Below are 16,909 nucleotides of genomic sequence, written 5' to 3' on the forward strand. Positions count from 1 at the left end.
TCAAAGCTGACACATACCATATAGGACATGGAATAGTGCTTTTCAGCCTTCCCTGCATTAAACCTTTGAATAGCCATGGCCTGATAGACTAGGCAGGTTTTTATGAAGTAGAAGATGTGAGGTTGAATCAACTCACCAGAGTGCTGAAGGCAGTTCTCATGCATACTAGATGAATGCTTTGATCACGTGCTTATGATGTTAAAAAAAAATGGACACTGCCATTCTAAAGCAAGGATTCTTACTGGCATCAGGTAGTACATGCCTAAGGGACAGGAGATACTTCCCTGCGGTCCCAAATGAAGTATCTAAGGATGGGAATCAATGCTACTATCCTTAGGATGATCCTTATGGGTTAGCTTAAGCAGCCAGGTTCTTGCTGTGCTGGCATGGGGCAGCTCCCCGCTTTACTGTGCGGGAGCCCAGGTGGAGGGGCTGGACCATCCTCCCGGAGCAGGGAGCAGAGGTGCTGCCTTGTTTGGGGCCCAGATTCCCCTCTGGGGAGCTGGAAGTGTTCTGGGAGCTGACTTTTAGGCATCTTAACCCTTCCGTTAGAACTGACCCTCTGATATTGAGTGTGTGTGTGTAGGTGTATATATAAATACAATGTATTTTGACCAGGGTGTACACAAACATTCTGCATTTAACTGCAGGAGCTGTAGCACTGGAATGTGGGAGACAGCTGGGGAAGAGGTAACTATCTGCATTTGTGCGTCTCACTGTTGACAAGCACAGCACCATTGCAGTTCCAGACAGCCAGTGAGTTTCTAGTCATGTAAGCTTTGGCATATTTTCAGGATGCCTTTTAGTCTTACATATATTGTGTCAACATCTTTTAATGTTTCAGAACTGCGTATGGTAAGATTAGAGTGATTTTTATACTAAAATGTGTGCTAATGTTGGTAACACTGACATGTTTAAGTATCTTTATTGACATCCTATTTTGTATGTTGGTTTTGATGTTAAAGGATATACATTTTGTTAGCCTTAACTCCATTATTTGAAGTTCTGCTTTGTTAGAAGGGTAAGAAATGAATGTCTGTTTTTCATGGTGCTAAAGTAACTGTGATCAGTCTCAAATTATTCAGAATAAAGATGGTAAAGTGCCCTATTTGTTACTGCATGCATAATTTTTAGTCCTGTTCTATAAAACTTGTCATTTTTGAAAATAATTGTGTTATATTCTGATAATTACTGAATCTCAAGTGCAGACTTTTATACAAAAGCCTTTACAACTTCTTAGTTCTGTGTTCTGATTTGCTCCTGAATTAATACATGGTGCAATCCATTTCATTCCGATTGCGCTGACAATCCATTTTAAGACCAATGGTTTGTAAACCTAAACTACTGACTTCCAAAGTTACATACTTCTGAAAAATTTATCTACTCTATTTTCCATTTTTGAGGTTTAATATCAAACTTAGAGAACAGTTGCATTCACAAAGGGCAGAATTAAAATTGAGGGAGGGAGGAAAACCTATGGTAGAACAAACTTCAGTGGCATTTTAAAAGCATTCTCTATTTCTTTGCTTCATGAACTGCCAGTGTAATTCAGTGGACCTTTAATCATTTACTGGCCTACTACCAATTCAACCTTGACTTACCTTGGCAGTATGAAGTGTTTCCTCATTGACAGCTTCAGTAAATCACAGGAGTTCATTCACCTTTGTAGCAGGGCCAAATATTTCCTTTTCTTTAATAAATGTGTCTGATAAAGGGGAAATACTCCCATTCCTCCTGGGGTTTTTCTCTAGACTGCTTGCGTTTCAAATTAAAATTTGAAAAAGATGCCCCAAGCCTTTATAAGAACCCGAGTGCTGTTGCCATTTGTACAATCTCAAGGTACAAAACCTCTTTCTAGGTACATAAAACAAAAATGAGGAGAAGCCTTATGGAATACACTTCAAGTACCTTTTTCAGGAAGCTATTTTTATACCAGTATTTATCATGAAAGCTATTTAATAAGGCAAAATACTAACACCTAGAAATGTGGTTTGACTTGTATATTTTATACTTGAAATTATTTCATTTTAAATAATCTCTGCCAATGGACCTATGACCAGCAGCCCAGCAGCGTGCTGCAGATACCTCCTAATAAGACTTCGTGCTTGCTTCAAAGATACTAACATGGCTATGAACAATCAGATTTAAATGTTATCTTGCATAGTTATTTGTTGTAGCTAGATTTTTTTCCTTTTTTAATGCATACATCTATTCCCTCAGGTTATCCAGAACTGGAGCTGTACCTGCAACATGCTAACCAGTGCCAGGAGAAACAGGATTAGGTTGCTGTAATCTGCATACAGTGGCTTGTTAGTCTAGGGGCTATTTCTGTTTTGAACAACTCTAAGAACAAAAAAAAAAAATCCCACTTGGGATTATATTTGAGTTGTTTAAAAATAACTAGTATGCTGAAACTTAAAGCTTTGCTTACAGAGAGTAGCAGCTCCATGTCACAGTGGAAGCCTGTCGAAGGCCACCTGCCCCCACGAGAAAGCTTTAGGCCTCCCAAGGGTTTGTTCTCCTCAGCCCCAACTTCTGTAAGGTAGGCTTAGCATTTAAAAAAATATTACTTATCAAAGGCGATCCTAAAAAAATTTTTTTTAAAAAAATCTGTTTAAAAACTTATTATAGTTTTGTTCAGTGAAGCCTGCATATCAGGTTTCATAAGGATACTTTTAATTGGCTCCTCAATGTAATGAAAGCAACCTCAGGTGTTACCATCAGCCTTAAACCCCCAGCGGGAGGCAGCAGGCTCTGCAAAACTGGTGGGGGGAGGAGGAAAAAACCCCACAAAGCCCAACCCAAACACCCCCCCACACACCCCCTAAAAAGGGCCGCCATCATGTTCCGCACGGCCCCGCCTCCGCGGCAACGGCCGTGCGCGGGGCTTCGCACCTGCCGCAGCCACCACCCCTGTCCGGCGGCGCGGAGCACGCCGGGAGCTGTAGTTCCGGCCCCCCCCGCCCGGCGCCGCGGCGCAAGGAGCCATGGCCGGCGCTGAGGAGAAGAAGCACGTCTGGTTCGCCGCCCCGGGGGAGGCGGCGGCAGCGGCAGCGGCGGGACCGCGCCTCCCCACCACGCCGCATGCGGAGGTGGCCGTGGTCGGCGGCTGGCGATGCGGCCGGGGCGGGGAGGGAGCCGCGCTGCGGTGGTGCATCTCCGGGGCGCTGTGTGCGGCCTTCCTAGGGCTGGTGAGCGCGGGGGGCGGGCGGCCTCTTCCCCTCCGGCCGCTCGGCCTGGCCGGGGCCGCGAACCGCCGCGGGCGGGGGAAGGCGGTGAGCGAGGTCACCCCGTTTAAAAATGTCTTGCAGGGAATGAGCATCGCGGTGCTGGGGCCCACCTTCCAAAACCTGGCCGCCAACGTCCATAAGAACGTCACCGACATCTACTACATCTTCGTGGGCCGGTCGCTGGGCTACCTGGGCGGGTCGGTGCTCGGGGGGGTGCTCTTCGACTGCATGAACGCCCACCTCCTCCTCGGTGAGTGCTCGGCAGAAACTGCCGGGCTCAACTTTCGCTCCTCTCTGGCTCTCCCAGCCTGCCGGGGAGACGTGTCCGTGTTCATGTGACGGTGTGACGGCGTTGAAACCCGGGGCCCGTGTCGTGTGGTGCCGTTCGGCATTATTTCCAAGTGCTTGGGCTCGCTGGGCATATTCATAGTAATGACTGGTTTTCAGCTGCTAACACCGGTTTGAATTGGCCAAAAGGTGCCTTTGGTTTGGACAAAAAAAAGTACAACTGCATTTTTTTTTTCTTTTGTCTCAAGTAATATGCTTAATATAGATCCTCTTGGGACATACTAGCTTCTAGTATGTCACTCTATGAAATGCATAAGCAAAACAGGGGAAAACGTGTTTTGGTTTTGATTTGCACACAGCAGAAACCTCCAGCAGTCACGCGGAGGTACACTTCTGTGGGGAGAGCTTTGTAAAGCCCTTCCCTTTCTTAAAGCTTAGCAGAAGTGCTCATTTTCGTGTTCCAGACAAAAGTCCTGACACTTTGACTGGACGGCCTTAATCAGATTAGAACTTCTTTAAAGTGGAAAAACATTAAATACCACCTGTGATGGTGGAAACTTGCTGCTCAGTTGCTGCCTAGCTATAAAAAATGTTTATAGGAACCACAGTTTATGATCTTATGATTTTTCCAGTGCAGTAATGGCGGTACGTGCCTTTGTGCTCTAAGTTAGGGACTTATGCAGGTACTGGGGCTCTCTCTTTTCCTTTTCTTTCCCCTCCCATACTTTTACTGGGGGAGATTCAGACAGACTGTGCCTCTGCTGAGGACCGTGCTGTAATCCCAGAGTCAGTTCAGAGAATGCAGGAAGATGCATTTTCTATTGCCAGTGTTTGAACTAAGTCTCCTCTTATCCCTGTCTCCTGCTGTCAGGAGTAGTCATGTCGTATAATGCCTGTCTGTCTCTTCTCTCTTTTTCCCCCTTCTTCTTGTCTTCATCTTTCTGGATCAGTTCTTCTTATTCACTCTTGTTCTAAGATGTCTTTATTTGGTCTCCTCCCTGCTCTTCATTTCTCTCTTCCAGAACACCTGTAAAGTGGTTTTCCTTTAGCCTCCTTGTACGTCTGGCAAGGTCAGAGTTGTCTCTGTCTGACGGTTGAGACTTTACCTTCCATAATGGAATTAATACACCTGTGGAAGTGAGTGTTAACTTGAAGTAGTCTAGTATTTGCTTCTTTGCCTGAAGTATCAGACGATACCTGTCTGTCAACAATACTTGAAAAATGATTCATCTCCTAATCCTTTCCAATTTGTCATGCTTATGGCAAAAGGACAGTATGAACTACTGAATCTTCTCTCATTTCTGTCATCTGAAGGCTGTCTGTAAGAGATTTTTGGCTCGTGTAGTTTTACCTCCCATCTTTCAACTGGTGAAACTTTGCTACTATATGGAGAAAAAATTGAAGACATAATCTGTCTTGGTCAAGGAAGCTTTTAAGTACCAACCTTCAGGTGAAGAGCTGAAGTGGACAACTGAGAACTTGCTGAGAATTTATTTTACAGCTCCGAGTGGGGCATCCGAGAAGCTGTACTTAATACGGCCCATCTTTAGCTTTTTCTCTATGCAGCTCAGCATGCTAGCCTTCAAAAATGTTTTGAGACCTGTATTCCAAGTATCTTGCTAGGGCTGTAGGGTTCTGGATATTTATTTTTTCCTTTGTTGTTTCTGTTTGGAATTAACCCAAGTTCTTAATTACATCAGTCCCCATTGAACTTTAAGTAGCTGCCCCACCTATGGTCAAGGATTGATTTGAAAAATAATAGAAACATCTGAACTGGTAGAAGCTTTCTAAAAACCTAATAATGTATATTCAAGATATTCATGGCAGATTATTTTATTACAAATGTGATTATAAGCATAGAATTTAACTGCTGAGCTTCCTCCCAAATTGTAATGAAAATAATTTCCATCTGCGAAAAAAGATTTTTTTGAAATGGCACATTGTAAGTGTAGTTATTAATAGCAAAACTGATACAGTTAATGAATTTCTGCTAAATTTTTGTTAAGAAGTTTTGTAGTTCTGTCTCTTAAAACTCCAGAAACCCCTTGGAATACATCCCTCGTGTGAGAACAGGCTATAAATGAAAGTCAGCTTTTTTATCTGGAGGTTGCTTGTTGGCCAAGGTGCAATCACTTTATAGGATTTTAAGAGTTTAGTGATTTGGGTTCTTTTAACATGGAACCAAATTTAATGCTCTGTAGAGGGAAAACTTTACACTGTTCAAAATCACATTTTACTTCTTTCATGGGAAAGTAACATTTCTAGATCAGTAGTCTGCAGAAGATACTGCAATACCACCTCTAAAGCAAAAGTTTGCGGAAGAAGGCTTCTTTGTGTTCTAGCAGCAGGTGCTACTCCCATTGCAAACAAAGCTTTAGCAAAACTGGTTTTTCATGTAGTGTTTATATTCCGGTGCAATTCCTTTTTTCCAGGTGAAAAATGATTCTGTTGAACTTTCTAGCTGCTTCTGCTAATCATGAATTGAGGTAATTAGGTTACATCACCTGTCAGGATTATCTGTAACTGTAATAACGATGAATGTATCTGTATTTCTTGGTCTTCTGTACGTTTTATAGTTTAAATTGAAACTGTAGTACCTGGGGTTTTTGTTTTGTTTTTTAATCTTTCCAGCATTGTCCATGTTTGGAACAACAGTTGGTCTTTACGGGATACCCTGGTGTAAGAAATCCCTGCTGCTAACTGTCTTAATGTCAGTGATTGGCGCTTCCATGGGAATTCTAGACACAGGTAAGGGACCATGTGGTCCGACAATAGTTCCTTCACTGAACTAATGGGAAACTTAAAGCTCACCAAAACCGTTGCTGGTATTTCATGTGACACACGTGAAATAAATTTTGAATTAAAAGAGGGGATGTCGCGTAAAAGGGTACAGGTCTGATGTGTGGCTGAGGGAGGCCATCCCGTTGAGTCACGAGGTTCAGAAGGGACCCCCTTGCTTTCTAAACTCCTTCTCAGAGAGGAGCCTAGGTGCGGCTAGGTCCAGTCTTAGTCCCAGACTTGGTCAGTGGTTTATGTCTAAAGGATTAAGTGTGTAGCCACTTGTCAGAGTCAACATTTGCCTGTCAGAGCCCCACTAAGGACTTTCACTGAAACAGTTTCGCAAAGTTGAAAAGAAAAATAGGTAATTTATTGAGGCGACAGATATAAAAAGTTCGGAATTGCCATTGATAAATGCACTTACTGCAACAATTTTGAGCTCAAGTTAATAGTTCAGTGCTTTTGTTAATGATAGTTTTCCCAGGGTAACATCCGACATAATTGGAGGTGCAAGCCTTACCAAAGAGGCGTCCCTGCTTGGGGAGGAGAGAGGTCTGGGCCCGTCGACCCATCCGGATAGTTGGAGTTCTCGTACCCAAAAAAGAGGATTCTAAATGCCAGATTTATGCTTTTGGCAAGGTGGGACTAAGTCAGGTATTGTGTGCCGACTGGCCCTTAACAAGGCTTGTTGTGCAGTTGATCGGGGCTGCGGGGGGGAAGCGGCGGAGAACAAAGGCGTTCAGTATAGAGGAGCGGTGGTCTGTTTAGTTTTTGTCAAGCTGTGAAGGCTCCCCCTCACCCCAGGCGTCACTTAGTTGATTGAGGAGTAGACCCACCAGGCGCCACATCTTGTTAAGATGAACAAATTGCTCATCTCCTGCCCCTGTTCAGGTCCGGTGCTTATCAGTACAAGATAAGCAAGTTGCTCAATCCCTGCTGTTGCCCAAGCCTGACTCCCACAGGGCCCCTTCTGCTGGCACATAATGGCCCTGTATTCGGCACCAACAAGCCTGGACAAGTCCGGCATCCCACAGGGGAGCTGTTTCACCTGGCTAGGATTCTTGGATTATTCTGATCCTGAGACTTCCAGTGTTTGTGTGTCTCTAACTGGCCTTCCTTAAAGGCTTGGGGAACTCGGTATCTCTTGCTTCCTGGAGACGATCAATGCACGTTTCAGTGGGCAATTACAGATGTAAAGAAAGTGTCACATGCTCTTTAAACAGTGTTTTCTTTAAATTGCTCATCTATAGGAAGCTAGCTGGGTTACTGTTCATTAGTGCCAGCTAGAACTAAGTCAGTCCTGAGCAAGCCCTGGTGTTTGAGAGAGATCCTCAGAGGTGCTGTGTTGGAGAGTTGGCCACCTAAAGCTGCCCAGGTGGCGTTTGGGGAGTCACCACAGGTATTTACTGCCATAGCTGGCTTACAGCGCCATGTTGTCCATCTCCTTGAATTAAGGAATATTTGCTGTCCTTGGCCAACCTCCCTTCAGGCTTTGGCAATACAAATCTATTCTATGCCCCAAATCAGAAGTCTGTGGCACGTGCATACTGCAAATGGCCTGGAAAAAACCCCCACTTTTCCTGGAAAGCTGTTGGAAAGCAATTTCGTAGTAGAGGTTCCTTATTGGAGGAGGATGTACTGGTGAAGTTGCAGAGCAAATGTCTACAGGTGTGGTTGGAAAGGTCAGTTATAGCAGAGGTATGAAAAAGAAATTCCCACAGAAATTAGTTGATCGGGCACGGCTTAGAAAGGATGATGAGTTAGGGCTGGCTGGCCGTAGCAGGCAGTTTGGATCAGGAGGCAAGGCCACGGCAGGAGACCTAAGCACGCTTAGAGATGACTGGGTACCGCTGGCATACTTGCCATGGGGACAGGAAACAACCAAAAATACGTCAGCGGTGGAGCGTTCTGGCGTTGCTGTAGAAGGCGGGGGGGTGAAGCTGCAACAGGCGGCCACTCACCTGGCACCTCTCCGGTGACGTCCCAGCAGCGTGCCGACTGTCCTGGCTTACCAAGGGAACCTGTGGTTACTTACTACCCAGCAAGGTACGACTGGATCCAGTGGACCAGCTTTGGGGCAGGCATATTTCTGAGTAAGAGCTGGCTAATGAATTAGCGTAGCTAGCCAAACAGCTCTGTAGGCGTCCCAGTTGCTGGTAGGCAACACAGAGGAGTGATGGCTGCACGTGGGAACCATCTGCCCTAATTCTGCGGAGCTTGAGGGAGCTATCTTAAGAGTGAAGAGAGTGTGGTATAGGATCTGGGAATGAAATAGATAGTTTTGCATGGCACAGGTTATGCTAAACACCTGTAGAGGTGTGTTTGTTGCCTCTGGTAGGATCATTATACACGGCCCTTGGTTTAAAAATTCTTCATCTGGGAAAACCCTGTCAGCTTATTGTAAAAATGTCTTCAGTGGGTGGGTGTGCTGCTTGGAAATCAGACTTCTGAGGCAGGGAGACTTCCCACCAGGAAAGACTAAGAGCAAGGTGGTAGAATTAATTTGGGAGAATGTTTAACTGAATTCATTTGGAAGAGTGTGAGTGCTGCGTGACAAGGGTTGCTGTACCGTAGCGCAGGAATTTAGTTACTGTTCTTATTTCCCTGCATTCTTCTCAGGGACTACTTAAAAATGTATCTCTAAGATCTTATTTTCTAGCATTATTGTTGATCTGAGGGTGTTGTAGTTTGGTCTCTGCAGCAATATTATTGTAAACCTCTCTGCTTCTGGAAAGTCATTTGAACGCAGTTGAGGTAGTCCCAGCCCACCAGAAGCAAGTGATTCATGATGTGTCCTGGGATGTCGTGTAATGAGACCTCTGATTCTTAGTGTTGTGCATTGTTGCTTTTAATACTTCCAGAAATAAGAAGCAGTTAAATTTGCTGTTTTGCAAAAAGGCTGAAAAATGCTGCAAATTGTCAAGTTGGGTAATTAAGTATGGCCATTGCTGCTAGATTAAGGCTTTTCATTTTGACTGCTGTGAACGCCCTCCTAAAGCTCCAGTAATCGCGTGGGTTTAAGGTGTTTCCAGGCAGAATTTCAATTAACTACGATTTTGCACATTGTATTTGCTAAGCCTGGTATTATTGCAGATTGAATTAATAATACAGGTTGGTTATGGGGGGTTTTTGGTTTGGTTTGGTTTTTTTAAACAATATCTGATTTCAGACTAAAATGACTGACAACTCCTCTCTCCGATTTCCAGGTGGCAACATACTGGCGCTGAACACCTGGGGAGCGGAGGCTGGGCCACATATGCAGGCCTTGCACTTCAGCTTTGCTGTCGGTGCGTTTGTGGCTCCCATCCTGGCCAAAATGGCCTTGGGAGGCTCCGAATCTAAAGACCTTCCAGTGGCTGGAAAGACAAACCAGACTGTCCTGAGGGCTGTGCCGACAGCATCAGCTGCATCAGCTGTGTCAGCACTGAAGCACCGGCTTGGAGCGGATTTTTTGTGGTCCTATGTCGTCATAGGGACCTATCTTCTGTTTGTGTCTTTTGTCTTTTTTATTTTGTATTCGAAGGGCAGCTCAGCTCGAGACAAATCAAAGGCTTCTCTGCAGAAATGCCTGTTTGCCAAATACCACTACGCCCTCATTTTTCTCCTGTTCGTATTCTTCTTCTGCTATGTGGGAGCGGAGGTCACTTACGGCTCTTACATATTTACTTACGCAAAGGTCTTTGCTGAGATGAAAGAAAACGAAGCGGCCGCTTTGAATTCTGTCTTCTGGGGGGCGTTTGCCACTTGCAGAGGAGTGGCGATATTCTGTGCTGCTTGCTTGTACCCTGGCACCATGATCCTGCTGAGTGTCGTAGGCTCTGCCACCTCCTCCTCGTGCTTGGCCTTCTTTGCGAGGTACCCGGCTGTGCTGTGGGTTGGAACCGCCGTGTACGGAGCATCCATGGCTACCATCTTTCCCAGCGGCATTTCCTGGATAGAACAGTACACGGTTGTGCAAGGCAAATCGGCTTCTCTCTTTGTGATCGGTGCCGCGCTGGGCGAGATGTGCATTCCCGCTGTGGTGGGGTATCTTCAAGGCAGGTTTCACCACGTTCCTGTGGTGATGTACGCTGCCTTGGTGACTTCTGTGATGACGGTTATACTCTTCCCTCTGATGTACAAATTGGCCAACTGTCGTGGCGAGAGCGACTTGAAAGAAATGAGTGAGAGCGAGGACCGGAAAGCTTTGCTGTCAAACTCGGGGCTTAATGAGGATGAAGAAGATGAGGAGGATGCAGGAGAGTGGAACGAAGCAGACTTTGAGGTAATAGAAATGAATGACACGCTGAGAAACTCTGTGGTAGAGACGTCCCGTAAGATACCAGGGGACTCTCCAGCCAAAGGCTCTCTCCAGCCCCACCTGGGTGATGTATCGCCCGATTCTCCAGCGGTCGCTGGTGGCTCCCCTGGGAGAAAAAATGTGAATGTTGACCGGGAGAAGAAGGATTAAAGTAAAAGCTGACTGTTTGTTTTTTTTTTTAAAAGGGCAATGCAATTGAATCGTTGAAGTGGTTCAAGAATCCTTTTATAGCGGCGCAGAGCTCAGCGTGTTCATTTCTGTCTTTGTCCGGCCCTTTCTCCTCTTTCTTTTTCAGTCTGCAGCAATGTGTCTCGCAGTGGGAAAGTCCACCATGATGTGAATGGGGTAGTGTGATACCACATATAGACTGTGTTGAAAATGTTAAAACATGAGACGTTTGCTAAATGTGAGGCATGCATTTAAGTAATAGATGCTGTAATAAGAATTAACTAGGAAAGAAGGGGACTGCTCAGACCACTCGTTTTTCTGGGGGCGGGTGGAAGGTGCAGTTCTGAGGTGCTTGGTCACCAAATGTTTTTAGGGGAGAGGAGAGAAACCCGTCATCTGTGATACTGAGCTTTCTTGTCTCCTCTACTGCATCGAAAGTTTGTGTGTGATGTACACCAGGAAATCAAGTCAGATTTCAGGTGATGCCCAGCAGCTGTAAATTGGATAACCTGTTGGCAAACTGTGGAATTTTCTGCTTCTGTCACTAAGGCAAGGAAAACCTAAAAATTAATTTTTGGGAGTGGAACCATGCCTTTGGGTCATTTAAAAGCAGTGTATGGGAGGGGCGACAAAATGGGTCGTTAATCTGCTGTAATTCTTAACTCTGATTTACTAGTCAAACAGTGGTGACAAATCTAAATAGTCTGGAGTACTTGTGATTTTTAATTCCTGCACTACCACTGGAATCAAGAAATGTAGGAAGATGATAAAATTATACTTAATCCATGGTGTTGACATAGGGCTGTGAGACTTTTAAGCCAGTTGTTTAAATTAAGGTTATAACAACTTTTCTGTCTTTCTGCGCCGAGACTTTAATGCAGTGATGGTTAAAAGGAAAATTTGAGAGGGAATCACTGGAGATGAATCCTTCCAGGTCATGCCATTTGATCGCTTGCCCCTTGCCAGTTGGATTGGTGCTGTTTGGGTTTTGTTTCTCGGGGTGATGACTTTACAGGCAGATTCTTCCTAGAGGAGCAGCAGTGGCTGTACTTGTAGGTTCCTCGCTGTGCTAAGCAGACTGGGGAAGGACCAGTCATGCCAGCGAGCCTTCCCCAAGAAGAGCACAAAAAAAAAGCAGCAGCTAAAGGCAAAATCTGACTCTGAAACAGTAGTCTTGCAATTTGGCTACTTGAAACTCCGAAGTTGTAGGTTAAGTGTTTATTTAAGGCTGCGTGATCAGAATGTGCTGAGGTTTCGTGTTTTTTACTTTGCACTTTTATTAGTGTTTTTCTTGTAAAGAAGTTTTATTTACTAACGAAAGAGCTCTGGCTGTAACATAGCACAGAACCTTAGGTGTTCAGTGTATTTTCAGGTCTGGTTTTGTTCCCTCTCTTGTCCTCTGAGTGTGTAACCTAGAACCTCGTGGCTCTCTCCTTTCTTCTGAGAAGTTAGTAAGAAGCAGAAACCGACCTGTAGTGAAAAATGCAAATTTTTTTTTTGCATCTTGCCATTTTGAAGGACCTCCCTGTCCCTCTGCTGTCGGCACTTAAATGCCTTTGCGCTTTTGCCCAATGCCTTTTTCCCTTGCGTGTACGCACACTTCCGCGGCATCTTTCCCAGCACAATGCATGAACCTGCACTTTAAAATACGGCCTTGTTTCACTTGCTACACAAGGGTTCTCTTCTTTGCTTAAAGTAATGGTAAATGCTTTCAAATATCAGGCCAAATCCTCTTCTAGGTACATGTGACAGCATTGAATCAACAGGAGCAAGTCTGTACGGCCTCCTGTGTTCAGGTCCTTTTGTACGATACCAAATGGAGCGGTGCGGCAGAACTGGTTCTGTAGCTGCCAGCTGTAGGCTTTACCTGAATGGGTGGCGATGTGAAAAGTTTCCCTGTACCTGAGCTCACATTGCCAGAAGAAAATTAGTTGAAGAAATGCACCTGGCAACCAGGAAGGGTTTAAATAATCCCCCAATTCGTATGCTAATTTTTGGAATGGAATTCCAAATTGGAAGGTCCTGCAGGTAAGATTGGTCTCAGGGATAGTTTACACATCTTGCATAATCGAGTGCTTAAAAAAAAAACCCCACAAACCCCAACCAACCAAACCCAGAAAATGAAACTAAAGCCGCATTGGGAAATGCACTGTAACCTCTTTGAACCTGATCTATTTGTTGCTTATATACACACACACAGAGATTTGTGTTTCTGACTAATGTCTTCCCAATAAGTGTAAAAATACTGTGCAAAACACAGATTTTTTTTTTTTTTTTTTTACTGGCTGTATTAATTCCTGCCTGAGTCACTTGAACTCATCCCCCTTTTGTCCCTTCAAAGCAGGAGGCCCGAGTGGTAGGAGCAGAGCAACAGCCTGGCCTGCCAAGGTGAGAGCAGCCTTTTACACAAGGTAAAGCATCCAAAAAGCAGCAGCAGGAACACAGAGGGGAACTCACATCATTATCTTGAATGGTACCACACAGAATCAGGTCTGATTGATTGATAGGTGGAGGTCTTTGTCTGGGTGACATCAAAATTTTGAGTCATCTTAGTGAGCATTTAAGACATTGAGGGCTCTAATTCTGGCCTTGAACTTGAGATGGCATGTTCTTACAGAGCTTGTTCTCATTGTCCCTGAAAAGCATGCTGTTCGTAGCAGGGGCTGCCCCTAATGGAAGGGAAATGTTTAGAACAGATCAAGGACATTTCCAGCAATGACTCCAGTTCACAGCGGGTCTCCACATCCTCCATGTTCAAGGCTGTAGCTTTCCTAGTTCTTGGGTTTTGGTGTTCCTCAAGCCTTGTTTGTAGACAACGAATGTTAGTTCTTACATGTTTAAGTTTCCTTTCAAAGTAAAATGCTTCCCGGCAAATACAGTTAACATGAGGATCTGTTTACAGTGCCTTTTGAGTTAAAGATCCTCCAGAAAGCTCAAACACTTAAACTTAGATGTTATGGGTTGAAATTACTTGAAGTAAACTACTTTACCCTTGCCTTGCTTATGCTAGAAAAGTCACCTCTGTGCTGAGGACAAGAGCTGTGGCCCAGGGGTTAGATTAGATACCTGAATTTATGAGGAATCCTATTTTTGCCCATAAAGCCAGGACTGAGTTGAAGATGAGCACTTGCCCGTTTACTCCAGCGGTAAAGGTAACCTCTTACAGTTAAGCGTCAGTTACTATTTGTATTTATCCCCAAAGCACTGCCAAATGCTGGATTGTACCGCAAGCACTAACATGTTACTCCTGGCCTTTGCACTTTTGTTCTGTACCTGGCCAATGCTAGAATACAAGAGTAGGCAGAGTTTTGTGCCTCGGTGTTTTTGGGTTTTTTTTGTTGGTTTGTTTTTTTTTTTTTTTTAGTTACTTTGCGTAAAAGCGCATTGTGATCTGTGGATGTTCTATTATATATTTAATAGTTTTTCTTCTGCTTGGTGTGGGTTTACATTGTACTGTATAATGAATGTGAAATTTAACAGACTGACTTGTACCTTGAATGTAATAAATTCTGAACTGGAGAAGGCACTCAGGTTCCTTGATGTAAATAAAGTTTTGTCCTATTTTTCAAAGCTACTTTGGACTTTTAAATTTAAAACTTACTCCTGTTTTGACTAATGGAAAACTGGAAATGTTTCTCTTCTGACTTGGGGGAGGTCTCCAAGAATTGATACCGAGGTTTTTAGATCCCAAAGCTGCTTAAGCTGGAAACTGAGTGGTGGCTTCTGAACTGTCACGTGAGCAGCAGTCAGTCCTCTTTAAGTTACTGTTTGTGTGCTGAACCAGGGAAACAAAGGTGTCTGCAACTCAGGGTAAATATAAAAAGCAGCATCAGTTTTTACCATATCATTTTATTCAACTTTAATATGGTTTCCATTATTAACTTCTAAAACAAAATGATTTCCAGTTTAGAAAACAATGCACTGACCACATAATTCCTTTTCCATTTTATACAGTTATACAAATATTCTAAATACACATTTTGTCAAGATGGTGGCAAATAAGATTTAACTGTACAGTACATAAGGAAAGAAAATATTTTAAGCATATTTAGAAGCAATAGAAATGTCTATACAAAACAAGCAAAAATGGAATAAAATTTTATATTTAAAGTATTGCAACAGTCCCACAGGTTTGTAACAAAAATGTCTTTGCACAGTTCCTCACAATGCCCCATTAATAGCTAAAGCAAGACAGCAATTTTTAGAAAATAATGTTTCAAAATGCTACACATGATACTACTGTTTGCACAGTCTGATCAAAATAACCATCTACTTGGAATCAAGCAAAACTTAGGAGGAGATATACCAACCAACTTTAAAATTATCTGTATAAAAGTCATTGCACATTATTTTACTCAGTTGTTTGAAAAGTAAAAAAGTGTATTTACAAAATATTTCGCAGACAAAATTATAAAGTGAATGGATAATATATAAGTAACACGTCTTGATACTGACAGTTCAAGAACACACACTAATGGTTTTATCATTTCAAGAGGTTTTCAGTGCTCCTTCCTCCAGGAAGTAAACTTGACTTCTACTTTGAAATGGATTTACAAGATGTTACACAGAGCTATTTCAACATCAGCATTATAAAACAGTATGTTAGAAACATGAAAGAAAGACGAAATTTGTACATCTTAAAAAGTGAGCTATTCATAGATCAACAAATGGGGTTTTTTCCTTTTTTTAATTTAGTTAGGATAAGCGTTCATTCTTCTTCAGATAATAAACCCACCAGTTAAAATGGAAATCCTGGACTAGATGAGAATTGAAAAAGCACCATGCACAATAGTCTTAGTGTGGTAAACACTGAAAAAAAAAAAATAGCACCTGGAATCCTGTAACACAGATCATTTAAAACTGGTCAAGTAGCTGGCGAAGGTACGGTGCCTTTGACAGTTCTCTGCTGACTCTGGACAGCTTGAAGAGTACTGGACAGTTGAGGGAGACGCACTGGATCTGCCGATCAGAGCAGCCTGTACAGTTTTTGCATATCTGGATTTCATATAAAAAAGTAAAACGGATTAGTTCAAACTTAACACAAGCAAGGCATACATCACTTGGGACTACTGAGTCCTCAGCAGATCAGCAGAACAGGCCCAGCCCCTCAAAAGCTTGACTACAGCTCAGCTTTCAATCCTGTTAATTTAAGTAAGTCCTACTCATATGTGGTGGCACTTGGAGAAGTAAGGTAAGTATGCTGAGTGGATTTAAGTGGGGTAGTGTGTTATATTAATGATAAACTTAACTTGTATAAAAGTTTCCCAGTGAAAAAGGACAAAACTATTATTCTGCAGTTACTCTCTACCCAGGAAAGGGACTTAATAAACTCCCCATTTCAAGATAAGCTTCAATTAGTTTTACTTTCCAAGTCAATCAATCCCAAGACAGAAATACACAGGGCACACAGGTTCCACTGCTTTCCTTGTTCACGGAACTACTCCTTAATGTAGTTAATGCTGCTTGACAGTACTTTTACCTGATGGAATAAAATAGCAGCAGGCACAGTTTGCCAAAAGGCCCCTGCTTTGCTATTTTATTTGTAATCCTTCCCAGTATCTGCCACCTCCAGCCATTTTCCCAAAACCTCAGAAATTTGCTTCCAGCCACACTCATGTTTTGTAACAGCAGAACATTACACAAGTGTTATCCTACCGTTTGCATAGTTTGAGCAACAAATCAAAATTGTGTCCTTTGCTTTTAAAATTAGTTCTTTTCCTTCTTTTCATGCTAAAATTATTTGGGCACCAGCAAGCCTCTCAGCCAGACCTATATCAGCACTGAATCCCTGCAGGAACTCAAAGTGACCACACCTGGAGAGGAGCAGCCCCTCGCAGCCAAGTCCTGCATGTGGCACCTCAGAGGATACCAGTCCTCTGACCTGCGACTGTCACCACAAGGAAGAGGACTGAAACGGTTTGTTCCGGGTTTGTCACCACCAGAAGAACCTCAGAAACAAGTTACCCTAGTTCTGCTGCAAGGGGCTGTGGCTGGTTTGAACGCAAGGGATCAAACGAAATTGTACTTGAGACACTTTCTAAGTTCAGTTTGTGTAGAGGGGAAAAGTCTATGGCCTTAATCTATGGCACGTAATTTTTAAGTGTGTTTTACAATTATGTACAATTCAGTGTTCTATCAGTTTTCT

General features: G+C 43.4%; 3 protein-coding genes across 7 annotated transcripts in view; 2 read left to right on the forward strand and 1 right to left on the reverse strand.

Annotated features, from left to right (window-relative positions):
- The window catches only part of SLC16A10 (solute carrier family 16 member 10), a 78,019-nt gene extending 76,439 nt beyond the window's left edge, over positions 1-1,580 (forward strand). Inside the window, exon 7 of one of the 2 annotated variants that reach the window (XR_008576505.1) lies at positions 651-1,580. The gene's annotated coding sequence lies outside the window, so the exon portion shown is untranslated. The remainder of the gene's footprint in view (positions 1-650) is intronic. The other variant, XR_008576506.1, reaches the window with a different exon arrangement.
- Positions 1,581-1,616: 36 nt separating this feature from the next.
- MFSD4B (major facilitator superfamily domain containing 4B) lies at positions 1,617-16,635 on the forward strand. Of its 4 annotated transcripts, none has more exons than XM_054821471.1 (4): positions 1,617-2,542; positions 3,312-3,480; positions 6,150-6,266; positions 9,503-14,338. In XM_054821471.1, exons 2-4 carry the CDS (start codon positions 3,315-3,317, stop codon positions 10,744-10,746), a joined length of 1,527 nt encoding a protein of 508 aa, XP_054677446.1. In that variant the 5' UTR covers positions 1,617-2,542; positions 3,312-3,314; the 3' UTR covers positions 10,747-14,338. The 4 variants fall into 4 exon arrangements, with proteins under 4 accessions (XP_054677446.1, XP_054677445.1, XP_054677443.1 ...); XM_054821470.1 differs by lacking the exon at positions 1,617-2,542 and adding an exon at positions 16,516-16,635 and having other exon boundaries at positions 2,561-3,480; positions 9,503-10,560; XM_054821469.1 differs by lacking the exon at positions 1,617-2,542 and adding an exon at positions 2,565-3,191.
- The window catches only part of REV3L (REV3 like, DNA directed polymerase zeta catalytic subunit), a 124,483-nt gene continuing 122,171 nt past the window's right edge, over positions 14,598-16,909 (reverse strand). The window contains exon 32 of the mRNA XM_054821467.1: positions 14,598-15,759. Within this exon, the coding sequence (XP_054677442.1) occupies positions 15,619-15,759 (141 nt within the window). The 3' untranslated portion in view covers positions 14,598-15,618. The remainder of the gene's footprint in view (positions 15,760-16,909) is intronic.

This window comes from Grus americana, chromosome 3 (genome assembly GCF_028858705.1).
Source record: "Grus americana isolate bGruAme1 chromosome 3, bGruAme1.mat, whole genome shotgun sequence".
NCBI lineage: Eukaryota > Metazoa > Chordata > Aves > Gruiformes > Gruidae > Grus > Grus americana.